The 16,864-nt window shown below is 45.5% G+C and overlaps 1 protein-coding gene across 1 annotated transcript; it reads left to right on the top strand.

The window, feature by feature from the left end:
- Nucleotides 1-6,909: 6,909 nt before the first annotated feature.
- LOC124698237 (calcium-binding protein CP1-like) lies at nucleotides 6,910-7,716 on the top strand. Its single transcript, XM_047230745.1, has one exon. The coding sequence runs from the start codon at nucleotides 7,033-7,035 to the stop codon at nucleotides 7,522-7,524; it is 492 nt and encodes a 163-aa protein (XP_047086701.1). The 5' UTR covers nucleotides 6,910-7,032; the 3' UTR covers nucleotides 7,525-7,716.
- The last annotated feature ends 9,148 nt before the right edge of the window (nucleotides 7,717-16,864 follow it).

The raw sequence follows: 16,864 nt of genomic DNA, 5'->3' as shown, positions 1-16,864 counted from the left end.
TCTAGCCATAATTATAAACATGGGAACAAATCATATTATTAAGTACTAGCTCAACCTAATCATGTGTTCATTATGCACAGGTTATAAATTTCAAACCATTTACACAGATTTTGTTCCTAAATGAAAAAGGAATTGAGATAAAAAAAATCTAAACCTATTTCTATGTTAATTAAACCCCACAACATACCAATCCAATCAAAAATTCAATGTTTACTTAAACAACAAAATAATACAGTGAACATGATTATCAAATTATATTGATGTTAAAATAATTTAGAACCTGCAAAATAAAACAGAAATCAATTTAAATTCAAATACCAAATTCTAACCAGGAAATAGAAAACAGAAAATAAAATAGAAAAGAGAAAAGAGAGAGAAAACTCACCTGGCTTACCTGACAGGCCAGAGCAGCCGAAGCCAACCCAAGAGCCCAGCATCACAGCCATCGACGAAGCCCAGCTTTGGCCCAGCCCACGATACCTTTTCGTCTTGTTTTCGCACAGGTGGAGGCCATCGTCTTCATCCATCGCTGCAAGCTGCTCGCTGTCGCCTCGACGCCGCCCGACCACGCCAAGATCCTCGCCGCCGCTCTCTGGCGTCTATAAAGCTCAATGCGCCGCCGCCAAATGAACCTTAACCCTAGAATCCCCTCTCTCTATTTTAATTTCGGAAAGAACCGAAACCCTAGCTTCCCCGGCCAACTCATCTCGCCGATGATTTGAGCCTCCCCGCGACTCGACGTCGATGCCATCGACCTCTCCGTACTCGACTTGCTCAGCCTGAGCAAGGAATCGAGCTGAAGCAGCCCCCAACGACCCTGTCGAGTTCATCGTCTCCGACAACGGTGGCGGTCGATTCCAGCGACCTGGACCTTCCCCGACCTCGCCAACGACTCCAGCGTGATCGTGGTGAGCTTCTCATACTCAACGGCAACCTCGATCTGACTCGTTCGCTCCGTAGCGTGCCCGCGTCGTGCGACTGCAAGCTCCGCCGTTCAGCCTCGTCGTTGAGCAAGCGCCGGTGACCAATAGCTGGCGGCGAAACCACCGTTAGGTTCCCAGTAGCGCGCTTGTTCGATTGAGCCCACCCGCGTAGTCCTGTGTGGCCGGAAACGTCGCCGCCGTGGCCGACTGCCTCGCCGGAGATGAGCTCCGTTGCCACGTCTCGATTTTGACCAGTCAACTGTCCACGTGGCAGCTGACATGGCCAGGGTCCACCAGTCAGTGTCCCTGGGTATGTTCTGTCTAGGTACAAATAGCATTTTAGTTTAAATCCTAAATTTCAGTAAATAACTGAAACTTTAAAGAAATAAATCAAATTCAGTATAGCTCGGAAAAATGTAAATAAGATATTAAAATTCTTAGAAAAGAAAACTCTATCCAATAAAAATATAAAATGAAATTTTTATTTTTAATAAAAATTTAATTATTTAGTACTTATTAAATAAGCCTTTTCTTTAATTCTAAATTGAATTAAAATTCAATAATTAGGAAAACCTTCTAAAATAAATAAAAACCAGTAAGCAAATTAGGAAAATATTAAAACCAATTTTCCTTTGCTTATAATTTATTAAATCCTTAATAGGAGGATTTAAACCCTAATTAATAATTGTCTTAATTATTAATTCATTAAAAATAATAAAATGTCAAATCCAATATTATTTTTAATTCAAAATTATTAATAACTTCAACTTTATAATGAAGTTATCAAGCTAATAACTATACGGTGATTAAGAAACCCTAATTCCATATTGAATAAAGAACACAACCTCATAATTGTATGTGGAACCCTAAAACCCTAACTCTACTAGGAACCCTAGTTCCATTATTACATGTGAAACCTAAATTGTTCCTAACCTAAACCCTAGGTTAGAACATGTGATCATGATACCTTCTTTCAAATCATAGAACAATAGTAGCAAATAAATACTTGTCTTGGCCACATAAATTGTAGAAGACATATCACTAATATTTGGATATCCCATGTGTGATATCAAACCTAGATAATCAAAGTAGGGTGAACCAAGTGTAAATCCTAGATCCTATTACCAAAGCCATCATCATTATTTATCCCTATTTAGCATCACACCATTGTGATGAACCCTAATATCAACCATGCCCATTAATTGTGCATCACACACCATACCACTAAACCCTACTAGTGTTAGATAATTAACGAACATCCTATTTAGGAACCAACCAATCTTTACTTAGGGAACTAAATAGCAAACCTAAACAACCCCAACCTAATTATTATTCTTCTTATTATTTAAGAAGTATGTTCTTCAAAAGCTATTCTTTTGAAGAAAATAGAGAATAACCTCAACCCTAATTGATATACTTCTTATTACTTAAAAAGTATGTTCTTCAAAAGTTATTCTTTTGAAGAAAATAGGGAATTCTCATCAACCCTGCTTATAAGGACCTATAAACCCTAGCCAGCTATCACTAGCAAGATAAACCAACCTTGACAACAACCATGTATAAATACTTGCTTGGGATGCCTAAGCTTAACTCAGCCTTACCAGACTTTAGGTATTGATGAATCCAACCTTGTTTGGATCCATCTAAACCTTACTCCAGAAACTAAATGAAACCATAGTCAACCATAGAACTCCACAAGCCTAATTATCATCCTTGTTCTTTATTAAAGAACATGTTCTTCAAAAGTTATTCTTTTGAATTATATGATATATAATCATTAACCATGTCATATAATGCTAAACCCCAACCACTATTCATTACATGTCAGGATTATACAAAATGTTATTATTGTGTGCTATTAATGCTATTGTTATGATATGTTGCAACACCTGTTTATGATACCATGTAACCACACCTGAATAAGAACCTTGTTTGTGAATCCCTTTAAAAGTGCAACACACCCTGAATTAATCATCACAACTCACTAATCCTAAATCATCAGGGTTAGGTCACGCTTAGAGCGATTGCATCTCATTCTTATGCATTATTGCATTCTTGCCAATCTTTTAAACATCGTCCCATCGGACGATGATGCTATTTCAGAATTTGGAGTTACTGCGTATCGAAGACCTTGCCTGCATAATCTTGCAGTCAAGAAAGGCAAGTTCATCACTTGCTCATGTCATTTGAGTATTTCTATCAAATTACTTGCAAAGTATTATGGTTATCACTATTGCATAAAAAATCAAAACCACTACTTTCATAACTATGAATATGACTATGTGGTGGGCAATGGAACCATGGATTGTGTTGATATGGTGGAGGTTCCATTGCACGGGTTTATATCCATCTAGGATTAAACAACAAATGTCGCCAAGTGATTCTTGTGCCGTAATACCCGTGTTAACCATAAGATCCGGAGTGGGACGGAGTAGTCAAAAGTGTTTCCACCTCTCGTTCATCAACGGATGCGCTTTACCGTAGTACACTTGTAATCCAAGGGGGCAAGCGGTGAGGCCGGGGAGTCCTAAGTCCCCACGGCATTGTCCGTAGTACACTTGTCGCCCGAAGGAGCAAGCGGTGAGGCCGGGGAGTCCTAAGTCCCCACGGTATTGCGGTCTATGATGGGTTGCAGCTACCGGCGTAGGAGTGTATGGTAGAGCCCAAGACTCGTCGTCGTGGTCGGGGTCCACCTTGAAATCTACAGGAATAATGGGACCGGCGTGGACCCGTGGTCGGGGCATGCAACAAAGGGTGGGTGTTCGAGGTAGCGGAGGAACATGATTGGCTAGACCTTATACCGGGCCTCACACCATAGGAAGTGTGGACGGGTTGCGCGCGCGGTTGGCAACAAGGTTAAGATCTCTTATGGGTAAAGCAACACACCTCTCGCAGAGTGTAAAGAACCGTGACTCGTCACTCCCTCGTTCCGGATATGGAACTGCGAACGCCGCCGGAAAGGAGCTCCATGAAGTTCTAGTAAACCGGTGAAGGCCGACTGGACATAGTTCTTCCGAATAAAAGCAACCTTTTGAAGAAATGGTTATGAAAACCTGCATTGGTATTAGACTTTCCGGTCTAATGCCGTAGCTAGTGCATTAAACACCTCTTTCCTATAATGAACTTGTTGAGTACGCTCGTACTCATCCCACTCTTAAATCCCCTGCTAGATATGGAGGCATTGAAGGAGGATCTACCGTGCAACTCGAAGGCCGAGGAGTCAACAACTACTACAAGAGACAGGAACCTGACAAAAGAGACAATCACCACATCCAAGAAGGAGAAAACCTAGTTTAGCCATAGAAGGGAACTAGCTTCCTAAACCTAGCTCCTACTTAGCTAGAATCTATTCTTAGCCCTATAGCTAGTTAAATACTCTACAAATAGAGTCCGTGATAAGACTAGACCACGAGTCGTTCTTCTGGTGTTATCTGAAGTTTTACCTCATTGTAAAGTAGGAGGCTGTGATGATCTTATGTAACGTAGTCCGTGTGTAATTCTATAGACATGCCTTGGACCCGCATATGTTTCTGTTGTACCACTCTGAGCGATATAATACTAGTGGAACGGTGTTTCATTGGTGTTATATCAGACTTGCATACTACACCATGCAGTGGTATGCCGGGTCACCACAACCATGCCCTTGAATCTCCTATTTTGATAACTTTCTGGAACTTTACGATACTCTCGCACTCCACGATACTATTATTTGTAGTTTCTCAGCGACCGTATTACCACTAATAAGATCGTTAGGCCATGACGCTATTATGAACTAGGATATGATATGGATGTCACGAGATCTTCAAACGTTCGGATAGGGAGAATTGTACAATCTATTTGAAGTGCTCATTCATATGGCATAAGATGAATTACTTAGTAGTGGATCTATTACGAAATATAAGACGTTCCAAGAGTTTAAATAAACTAGCAAAAAAATACATTTAGAAATTAAGGAAGTAACATGTAATAATGTCCATGTTTTTTTTCGAAAGGGGGGCAAAAGCTTTGCCCCATTCATTAAATAAGAAAGAGTTATGGTTTGTTACAAGCTGAGAAAAACTCGGAATACAAAGGATCACTCTCACGACATGATAGAACCCAAGTGTGTAGCATCTGCCCCGCTCCAAAGAGCCGCCTCTCCTTTAACTTTAGCTACAACAACCATCGACATGGTGGAAACCAACGGAAAATCCTCGCATTGCGCTTGTTCCAAATTTTCCAAGAGATGGGCATGATGAGTGACGCGGAGGATTTCCATGTTGAATTGAATTGAAGTGCAGAAGAGCACATGTGCTCCGTCAAGATGAGTACTACTTTATTTCTTTCAAATTAGCTGCCTTACATTTGAATTCAACATGTGCTCGTCAAGATGAGCACTACTTTCTTTGTTTCAAATTAGCTGTCTTACATTTGATCAAATCTAGGAAAGATATGCATATATTTAAATATATGTTATAGTGGGTGGGCTCACTAACTTTGTGTGAAGAAAAACTGCCTCTTTGAACGGCGGAGTATCGAATTTGGTCACGAAGTTTCCCTTTCAGGAAGCGTAGTTAAACTGGCCCAAATCATTCCATCGTCCTTGGCGTCGACAACGAGCCTCGCTCCGGCGTCCACCGAATCATGTGGGCACGGCCGGTCAAGGCCGGGATACGATACGACAGCAACGATGATGTACGATGTCGGTTTGGCACTATGCCTCTATCACTCGGTCCTCTCGCCGCAACGGGCCAAACGTATATAGAACGCCAAAGTCTAGAGCGATTCCGGATGCCACGTCGCGCCGTTCCGCTCCAGGCAAATGCATGCATGGTGGGCGGGTTCCATGGCCATCGATGGTTTGGGAATGTCAGGTCCGGCACGAGCGTCATCGTACGTGGCACATGGCTTGAGTCGCCACGCACGAGCCTGGAGTACGTCCCGGGCTCACGGGTGGCCAGCCAGCAGCCAGAGAGCACATGTCCAGCGATTCTCTCCCGCCACCATATCGTCTTGCCGGCCCGGATTCTCTCCCCGTGAAAGCTGTTTCCACCGTCGGTTGTGGAGTGGAGCTAGGCCTCCACACAAATTGGAATCCACAGGGTTTGTGCGTATTCGCCGCCCATAGCATGATACTACCACTACTATGGTAGAACCGAATCAAATAAATATGGGAATGAGCGTATTCGCTTCGCATACCTAGGTGACGTCAGCGTTTATTTTTGAACGCGTATCGACTACATAAAATTTGTAGCCATCTTCTACAGACCACGGCGTTTGTCACCCTAGACGTCTACATCGACCCTTCTCTGGCTGACGGTGGTTACAACTCACCAGTTATATGCAAGCTGATAGGCTAGCAAAGCCACATGAATTACACCAGTCGAAATGGCTGGCTCTCCCACGTCTTACCTTTTTCAGAACGTAGACGTGGCACCGCACCTTTCACTCTTGAAAACAGTCACGTGCGAGCTTTCCTTCCGAAAGGTGCAAAATCATTGACACGGCTACACCACACGTCCACACGGGCTCACGAGCAATTGCTAGGATTGTACGGTTCGTCGAATCCCCCAAGCTGACGGCACGACGTATCTCACACGGACGGAGACTGCTCTCGGAGACTGACCGTTGACGTCACCCTACATGTCATCCGTCTTGGACCGGCGTGAACTTGGCCGTAGCGCCGGCATCGCATGGACGGCTCCTTGCCCTCCAAGCTGCCTCGCACCTCACATCGAAAAATCAAACCATTTAATAATGTTAACCATTTAATTATATGCTGATATTTCTCCGTGTTGACAAACGGGGCTTGTCCCCAGGACGTAGCCCACCACCTCCACGAAACGCCCCTCACCCGGTGCAAATCTGCCAGATCAAAAGGTACGATCCAATGGACCGGTTCCCGTAGACCCGGTCCACGGAAACGCTCCTGCCGAGCTGGAGAATCCCGCTCCCTCGCCTATAAATCCGGGCCTCCCCTCCTCTCAAACGAATACCCAAACCGCAATTAGTCCCTCTCTCTGCCTGCTCCCGAGAAAACAGAGGACGCGTTCCGATCCAGCTGAAGACTACTCCGCGGTTTCCTTTTCCCGTTCCATCCCAGCACCACCGCAGCAGCGAGCCAGCAAGCATGTGTCCCGGCGGCAGGTACGCGGGCCTCGACCTCCCAGCCGGCGCGGGGGACCTGCGGCCGGCGTTCGACGTGCTGGACGCGGACCGCGACGGCCGCATCAGCCGCGACGACCTCAAGACCTTCTACGCCACCGCCAACACCGGCGCCGACGCCGCCGCCAGCGACGACGACATCGCGGCCATGATCGCCGCCGCCGACGCCGACCGCGACGGCTTCGTGCAGTACCACGAGTTCGAGGGTCTCCTCGGCGCCCCCAAGGGCGCCGCGGCCGCCACGTCCGCGATGGAGGACGCGTTCCGCCTCATGGACCGCGACGGGGACGGCAAGGTCGGCTTCGAGGACCTCAAGGCCTACCTCGGCTGGGCCGGCATGCCCGTCGACGACGACGAGGTCCGCGCCATGATCAGCGTGGCGGGCGACGGCGACGGCGGCGTGGGGCTCCAAGCGCTCGCCAGAATACTCGCCGTGGACTTTGAGGCCGCCGCCTAAACTAATCGGACGGACTGTAAAGCACTGAACTTGATTTTTTGGGACTTTTTCCGCGAAATTTGGTTGGTGGGATTGGGATGAGGCGTCAAGTGGTTGTTGATTGAGCCGTTCTCGTTAGTAGTGAAGTTTTGTCTGTATCGTACTAGCAGCTGTTACCCCTTAATTAAAGAAAATTAATCCTGCATTGTGCAATTTGTGCTGCGTCTTTACTCTCCATTGATCGATCGATTTGAGGTGGGATTGCGTTTCAGAATAATCAGGATCTATCTCCTCTAGTCTAGACGAAAAAACTCCGAAACTGGTAGCACTTGTTTTCTTTTACTCCCTAAGTTTATAATAACCCTGGACTATTTGTATAGTACTGCCTAGCTGTATGCAAATTGAATATAAATTACGAGTATCAATTTTGAATTCGTGATATATCACTCCCAATCTCTTAAAAAGGCGGACCGAGTATTGAAAAAGTGGACTACAGTACGTGTCAAATGATATTGTACGCGTAGCCGTGCGTGCATGTAGATGTAGGAGTGTTTTTAGTTTTTGGAAAGTGAGAAGAGGAAAAAATTGATGGAGGTCTCTTCATATTGGCAAGTTTGTGGTTTGGGCAACCCATATGAAGACTTAGATATGAACCTCTTCTACGCTTGTAGTATCATCACCATTAAAAATGGTCGGTTTGCACCATTTCAGAACTTCCCTTGCTTAAGCGGGGAAAATACCCAAGGACATCAAACCTCTTAATAAAATTAATTTGGACAATTTCTCATTTCCCCACGTTACAGAGTTCATCTCTCTTTGGGTGCAAAAGGAGATCCAACTTAGGGAGGTCGAGAACTCTATTGTGTATAAGAGCATCTCCAGTCGCGTCCCCCAAACCGTCCCCCAAAGCGATTTGGGGCGCGCCGGACAAAAAAAGCGTTCCAGCCGCGTCCCCCAAAGCCCTCTTGTCCGGCGCGCCCCCATTCGGTGTCCGGCGTCCCGAGCCCGTCCCCGTCCCACGTGGGACGCACCGGGCACGCCGACACAACGAAATGAGAGGCGAGGAGGCGCGGGGCCGACCCGTCGGCGGCTCGGACGCTCAACCGCCACATACGTAGCGACGGTGCGCTTGACGGGAAGCGGAACCGCCGCATTGGCAAGCGCGTCGACGACGCGCCAACCCCGCCGGAATGGAGCGCCGACTCCTCGAAGAGCAACCGCCGCTCTCTTCGACCTCGCGCCGCCGTTCATCCGCGCTCAATAAGACCCGTACGTACGCCGTACGCACGCCACCATTCATCCAAGCCTTCATCCGACACCTCCAGGCCGACGATGAGCTACATCTCCCGGCTCCCGTCCGACACCTCCCGGCGAGGGAAAGCCCGCCGGCCGGCGCCATTGGCGGGAGAGAGCCGTGACGCCGAGCGGCCGGCGACGAATCCCCGCCGCCGGCTGGACGGCAGGAGGAATGGCCGGGCCGGAGAGAGGAGGAAGAAGAGAAGCGAGGCCGCGGCGGCGGCGGTGGCCCGTGCGAAGGCGAAGGCGGCCAAGGCGAAGGCGGCCAAGGCGAAGGCTTCCAAGGCGAAGGCCGCCAAGGCCAAGGCCAAGGCCAAGGCCAAGGCGAAGGCGAAGGCCAAGGCGCAGCCGACGAGCACCGGCGACGACGACGCGTCGAGCGCCGACACCGCCTCTTCTGGAAGAGGTGACGAGCAGAAGCGCCACCGCGATGACGACGACGAGGCGGGGCCATCGCCGAAGAAGAAGAAGTAGATAGTTTATATGTATTTAATTATATTTTTTCGAAGTTTTATATATAATTTGTTTATGTTCAACCGATTTGAATATTATTAAATAGTTTCTTTCTAGCCAAAAAAATACTTTAAATGTTTGGGGGCGGCGTTTGGGACGCGGCCGGGAGCGACGTCCCCCAAACGCGGCACGAACGAAACACGTCCCCCAAACGCTCGATCCGGCGCGGTTTGGGGGACGGTTTGGGGGACGCGGCTGGAGATGCTCTAACGCCACAAAAAATGGTGAATATTCAATGCTCTCGGACCAAAAAGCACAGATTTTCTGGATCGATGCTTTCCCGCATGAACAAGGCAGTGTGGAAGGTTTGGGCTCCTCCCAAGATTAACTCTTTGCTTGGCTGGCCATCCAAAATAGGATATGCACATTTGAGAAGAGAGGGTGGCCTAATTATGGGCTTTGCCCATTTTACAAGCAATCTAACGAGACACGATGCTGCTTCTCCGAAAGATTTTGGTTGTCGGTCAAGAAGTGGATCGGGCTCACATCCATTGACATCTTCGAGCGGCCAGCCGAGCCATCCATCTAGAAGTGGTGGATGGCCATGTCTAGCTCCACGACTCAAAACTTCAAGGCAATGACCACCCTCACCATGCTAATTAACAAGTTGGACTATATGGAACCAAAGATATACGAGAGTCTTCCACAACAAATCTGCCCCTTCTCCTATCCTTCTAGCGACCATCAAGAAAGTGGCAGAACTTTGGGTAACCATGGGTGCGAAACACATAAGTCATATTATGCAGGGAGGATAATATTTTGTGTTCCTAGTTGTTGGGAGATCTTCTTTTCTCCCATGTAAATGCAAAAGCTCTTTTCTTATTTAATGGAAATAGGTAAACCTTTTGCCTTTGTTTTTTTAAATGCTCCGTCGACTTTTCCACTGGGCTCGTCCTACGAAGAGCTTTCTGCTAATATATGCCTTGCTTGTAGCAATATATAGATGTGACTCATTTCAGTGTATGCCACTAAGTTAACTACTTACCGATTATAGTTGAGACTTCACACAATTGAGCTTCCTAGGGACCGACAACTCATGAAGAAGCATTGGAGTATGACACCCACATGTATCGATCGAGATTTGGTGTGAAACTTACACTCACAATTTTTAAATTTATGTTATAGTCCATTGTCAAATTATGTTTAATCATAGTGTGTAGTGTGAAGTTTTAGGTGAAAGTTCAACTTAATAGTTTCCACTAAAATTTTAGTATATAAACATCACACTAGAACACATATAATCTAATGTGCCTCTTAGACTTGGTGTGGGGTCGTTGCATTTTGTTGTTCTTTTGGCTCATGAAAAATGTTCGAATTCTCAAGAGTCGAGGCTAAAATTTATCCCTAATTGCTAGTTGGGAGAGAATAGGAGTGGCTCATGCCCCACATGCATGTCGTGTTTCATGGATGAGCCAAGCCGGGCTTAGACCCTTGGTGTTTGGGAAAGATTTAATTGTAATTCATCATGAATCTTAGCGGACACATTGTTAACAACATGGTTACCAATATATACTCGGTGTATGGGGTTACCTACACATAGGTGGTATTGGCCCCACATCTTCCCGACCCCAACCTTATGAGAAGAACCACATCGTAACTTTACCACCACACACAATACCAAAGTTACACTAGAGCTTTGTGCAGCCTCTAGGTCTTATGCATCCCGCTTCTCAACGTGGAACGCAAACAGGGAGATCGAGCATGCTTTCGGAACCGTGTCTCTCGAAATCCTATATAGGAGAGATACGGTAATGTATTTGGGGGAATACACTTGCATGAGTACATGCGAATCCTTAGGTTACTTCACCCGCATTGGTGCGATCAACTAAGTCTGACTCTTTTTACTACATTGTTCTTGAGCGAGAGTATCACATGTGTTGTTGTTTGCGCCGCACATTTGCGCCTGCAGGAGTGCACCGCGTGCGCCCCACACGGCCCAATTTTTTTGGTATAGGCATGTATATGGGCTGGGCTTTGCCGATTGATCACATACGAGAGAGCAGAGAACACGAACAGCCAGCGCCTAGCGCTATCGTTCGAGGCAGGTAACAAGGAATTCAATCCATGCACCCATGCCAGCGATCGATTCGTTGCCTCGACTCCCTCTGCGTGAGGCTGCGACCCTCACCCTGCGTCTCTGCCCTAGTCCCCTCCTTGCCCCCCTTTTTCTCCGGCGCCCCACTCAGGCTGGAAATCGACGCTGCTCTGGCACTCTGAAGTCGCCAGGAGTCCACCGGGAAGTCACGCTCGGCCACTCCCAGAGTCGCACGTAAGTTCGTGTCCGCCTAACCCTAACTTTAGTGCAATTCTTCTTCCTCCGATCAACCGGCAAATTCGTCTAATTATATTGTACTTTTGTTCATCTATTTTTGTAGGAGTCAACATGGGAAAACCTGGATTCAGCTAGCTATCAAAAGCGTAAGAAAATATAAAAGGAAGAAGAACTTATTCAAACTCAAAAGGGGGCAATGGACATGTTTGTTAAAAAGAAATCAAAAGTGTCCTCCGATAATCAGTCAGCATGATGTTGATTGTTCAATCCTTGCACGTGCTATTGTTCCTTACATTGATCGTACAGACGGTCAAACTGAGAGAGAAAATAATGTTGAGGTAGAGAATGTTGATGTTAAATTGAATACTTCACCTATTGCGGATGCCAATGATTCCTTTCAACATGATATATTTGATCCAAGATACTCGGATTCTCTTGATCAGAAACAAATTGATATTTTAGCAGAAAAGGGTTCAAGAAAAGACTTATGAATTAAAAAAGGTCCCAAAGATAGATATTCTAAAAGGGTTTTTGCGCTATTCTATACTAGATTTTTATCCAATAGGGTGCAGCATGACAGGGATTGGCTCATGTACTCTAAGGAGCTCGATAGGGTCTTTTGCTTTGGTTGTAAATTATTTACAAAAGGGAAGCGGGTCAGTTGGAAAATGAAGGTTGTAATGATTGGACACATATTATCCATAGATTAAATGAGCACGAGACAAGTGCATATCATGTTTTGAATATGACCAATTGGTATAAGTTGCGTAGCAGCTCAACGAACAACTTGAGAAAGAAAATGACCATTGGAGAAAGGTATTATTCAAAAACGTTTGCATTGGGAAATTTCTTGCCAAGCATAATCTAGCCATTCATGGTAGTAAGAGCAAGTTGTATGAAGAGAGCAATGGTAATTTCTTGGGTTTGGTAGAGATGTTGGCTGAATTTAACTCTGTTATTTAAGAGCATGTTTGTCGTATTACAAATGATGAAACTCATGTCCATTATCTTGATTTTAAGATTCAGAATGAGTTGCTACGCCTGCTTGCCTTTTCTATTAGGTCTAAAATTATTAAGAAAATAAAGCGTGCAAAGTATTTCTGTTTCATACTTGATTGCACCCCTGATGCAAGTCACCAAGATTGTTTTCCCAGTGCAAGTATTGCATATAGAGTTTTGTTGATCATTCTTGTCACTATTACATCAGTAGAACGAAGCTTTTCTAAATTGAAGCTATTGAAGTACTATATGCGTACTACGATGACACAACAAAGACTCAATGATTTGGACACAATAGCACTTGAGAGTAAAGTGTTGGAGAAAATTGATTATGAGGATATTATTGAAGATTTTATTTTGAAGAGTCTATAAAGAATGATGTTGTTCAAATAAATATAATGCAACCAAAATTTTAGTAGGTATGCTTCTTGATATATCCAATTTCTATGTAGGACAAGACTAAGCAGCGGCGCCGCATATTCCTCATCTCGTGCGGCGGTAGCATCCAACCAATGACAGTCTGGCAACCCGAACTGCTAAACGCGTTACCGCAACATCGTACGACAAAAGTTCAGGCTGGCTGTGGTCTGGTCTCATCCCGTGTCATGCGAGCGATGCATGCACTCGCAGGCTACCCAGGCATACTGGTCTGCAAACGAAAATCACCAGACCCGCCTAGATCTAGGCTGCTTGCTAGTAGCTATTAGTGCATGAGTGGCGTGCCACTAGTAGTATACTACACCGTACTAGACTGTCACGGAATATTTAGCACTAATATTTAAAATTAACTAGCCAGCTTAAAAAATATTTATCAAATCTTTCAGTATAGAACATGATTTTTTAAAATATTCCAAGTATTTAAAATTAACTACTCGAAAAACTTAGTATCAGTTTTTTTTTTTTTTGAGAAACACAGTACAAACGCAGGCGCTTACATACACGCGCATACGCTCACCCCTATGAACGCACACACGCACACCCTACCTCTATGAGCACCTCCGGAAGACCGAGCCGGCGGATTGGATCTTAGTATCAGTTTTTTGAACCAGCTTCCAGATTTTTATACACGATTGCCAAATATGTATACTTAAGTACCAGGCGATTACACAATTATCAATTGCACATTTGTACTACCAGATAATTTGAAAGAAACAACCACCGGATTACATGTACTAACTGCCAGGTTATGTAAAAACAACTATCAGATTACTGACAATAGTTACAAGATTTGTGAAAAGAACAGTAGCTATGAAGTTTTCTAGATCAACTACCAGGTTATTAGCAAAGGACTAATGAGATTTTACAAACAACTTTCAGATTTTTCGGAAGAATTGCCAGGTTCTCCGATACAGGTGTAACAGCACCAACCAAGTTTTTTTTTGTATCAACTACTAGATTATTTACACAGACCACTACCAGATTATTTACAGAGAACTATCAGATTAATTATAAGCGACTTCGAGATTATTTACAAACAACTATCAACTGACATCAATTATAAGTCATAAACTGAAAATCAGAGGTAATTGTGTAGTGAACAACTCTATGGATCAACCATCATGTATCAGCTTCACCTTGCTGATACAGACGGGAGTGACCTTGTAGTCAAGAACAACCGCAACGCCCACTAGTAGGAAAACCCTTATAGGCGAAGCTTAGTTCTGTGGCGCACCTTTTTGAGTGCGCCACAGAAACTTATTTTGTGGCGCACAAAGCTCGGTGCGCCACAGAAATAGCTTAATTTTGTGGCGCAGCAACCGACCATGCGCCACAAAAACTTGGCGGGCCCCACAACCTGTCTCCCCCAATTATCGGTGTACGTATTTCGTGGCGCACGCGGCACGCCGCGCCCACGTAAATCACTGTTTCGTGGCGCACTTGCTTTGGTGCGCCACGTAAGTAGTTGATTCTGTGGCGCACTTGTTCCGGTGCGCCACGGAACTAAGGGAACTTAGCTATATCATCCCGTGCCCTCCCCCGCCCACGCCTCGTTCACCTCTCGATCCGTACCGCGCGCCTCTCCCCTCTCCCTCTCCTCACCGCGCGCCGCCATGGTCGTCGCCATCGCCGCCGCCGTCGCCGCCGCCTTCCTACGCGAGGGCCGCCTGCCGCCACGCTCCTCCCATCCCCGCCACCTGCGGCACAAGCCGCCGCTACGGCGAGGAGGGGCCGCCGCGAGGAGGGGCCGCCGTCGCGTCAAGGTGGAGGAGCCGCCGCGACCTCCACCCTTGCCGCCGTCGTCGGTGAGCTCCTCCACAACTGTTGTTGTCGTCGGTGAGCTCCCTCCCTCTTCCTCCCCTCCCCTCCCTCTTCCTCCCCCGCGCGAGCACAACGTGCTCGACGAAATGCTCGCTCCGGATGTATTGTTGTCGTTGCTCCGGATGCATTGCCCCTAATCGTTTTGCTTCATATGGTATTCATATGCATTGCTGCTGCTCGCTAGTGATGCTTATTGGAGTGTTCTATATGTTGTTCTGAACCCGTACAATGTGACAATGAAATTGTTCCGAACCGTACTCGTATATGGTGTTCATATGCATTGCTCGCTGCTGCTAGTGATGCTTATAGAAAGATGTGACAATGAAATTGTCTATGCTTATAGAAATTGGAGTGTTCTATATGCTTATAGAAATTGTCTATGCCTCTCGCCTCTGCCTCTTTGTACTTGTTCTATAAATCCTTGTCTCGAACCTCGTACAAGGTAATGAAGACTTGCTCACTTGGTATTGCTTGCTAGTTGGACATTTGGTTGGTTTTGATGCTACTCGGTTCATTTAAATGCATGAAATCCTACTATGGTATGCTACTTGTGGTATCCTTGTGAAGAAAATGATGGATTGTTGTGAGCTTATGGTATGCTACTATATTATTGGATTGTAGTGTCACTTGACTGTTCAAGTTTCAATGTTGGTTACTTTTCCTCTAGTGCAAGAAATGGTTGAGCGGATGTTTATCCACCGTTGGCCTTTATTCTTGGTAGCTCAAAGTGTCATGCACTTACTCGGATCATCAAATGTTTCCCTTTGTCCCTGGTTGCCTCCTTAATTGATGCCCTATGATCCAAATTACTATATTATTGGATTGAGTGTTATGGCTACTCGCTTGTTTGCTCTCCAAATTACCAAGTGATGAATATATAATCCCTTTGGAGCATCTCGCCCCATGCTATATATGTGTATTTGACCATGCTTATGATGGATTTCTTTTAAGGACTCTAGCTAGATTAGAGGGGAAAAGTTGTCGCTTTGTTGCCTATGATAATGGATCATCAAATGTTTCCCTTTGTCCCCGGTTGCCTCCTTAATTGATGCCTTATGATCCAAATGACCCAAGTCCCTTGCATGATCCCATTTGTCCCTAATGTTGCTTAAGATGAATAAATTCCCTCTAATCACCATTTGGAGATCAAGACTAGTTCTTGATTTCCATTAGCTAGACTCCAATATTAAAAATTTCTCCCAAATATGGAGACAAACATTTTAACATTACCCCAATTGATGCCTTTGTCCCTGGTTGCCTCCTTAATTGATGCCTTATGATCTATTTCTTGTTGGCTTTGATGAAAATAGAGATATCCACAGAGAGGGATCATGTAAATGAATGCCACCTGTGGTATCCTTTGAAGAAAAAGGACTGCTTCGATGGTTTTAAAAGGCTAGGTGGTGCTAGGTGATTAAGTTGGCTACCAAGACTTGTCTCATCCGGTTAGCTGGGATATGCTATGTGTTGTTGCTTGTTTAGGCATATCTATCACTTACTCGGATTTACTCGGTTCTTGATTGGCCTCTCTTTTGCCAGCATCACTTGGTCTATATACCAAGTGATGAATAATCCCTTTGGAGCATCCGCTCCATGCATGCTATGTGTGTTTGTGCATCTTGACTTATGTCACCATGGTTGCTGGTTTGGTGGTGTTTTTGTACTTGTCGATGATTAGATGGTTGGTCGATCTCTCGTACACTCGGGAGTGGAGCAAGTGAGGCTTGGTGTGATGGCACAAATATCAATATCTTGTGCATCCTACCTGGCCTCACTTACTCCATCCCTGGATGTTAATATTTGTTTCTACCAACAAAGTATGAGGCATTCCATTTAGTTGATACCACTTGGCTCTTTCTTCCATTTTAGTGCCGATGATTAGAATGTTCGGTCAATCGTACACTCCGGGTGTCGCTAGTGAGCCCGGTGTGATGGCACAAATATCAATCTCTTGTGCATCCTACCCGGCCTCACTAACGCCATCCCGGGATGTTCATATTTGTTTCGACCAACAAAGTATGA

This window comes from Lolium rigidum, chromosome 3 (assembly GCF_022539505.1).
Source record: "Lolium rigidum isolate FL_2022 chromosome 3, APGP_CSIRO_Lrig_0.1, whole genome shotgun sequence".
NCBI lineage: Eukaryota > Viridiplantae > Streptophyta > Magnoliopsida > Poales > Poaceae > Lolium > Lolium rigidum.
Note: the sequence above shows the minus strand (reverse complement) of the source record. Positions and strands in the feature narration are given on the sequence as shown.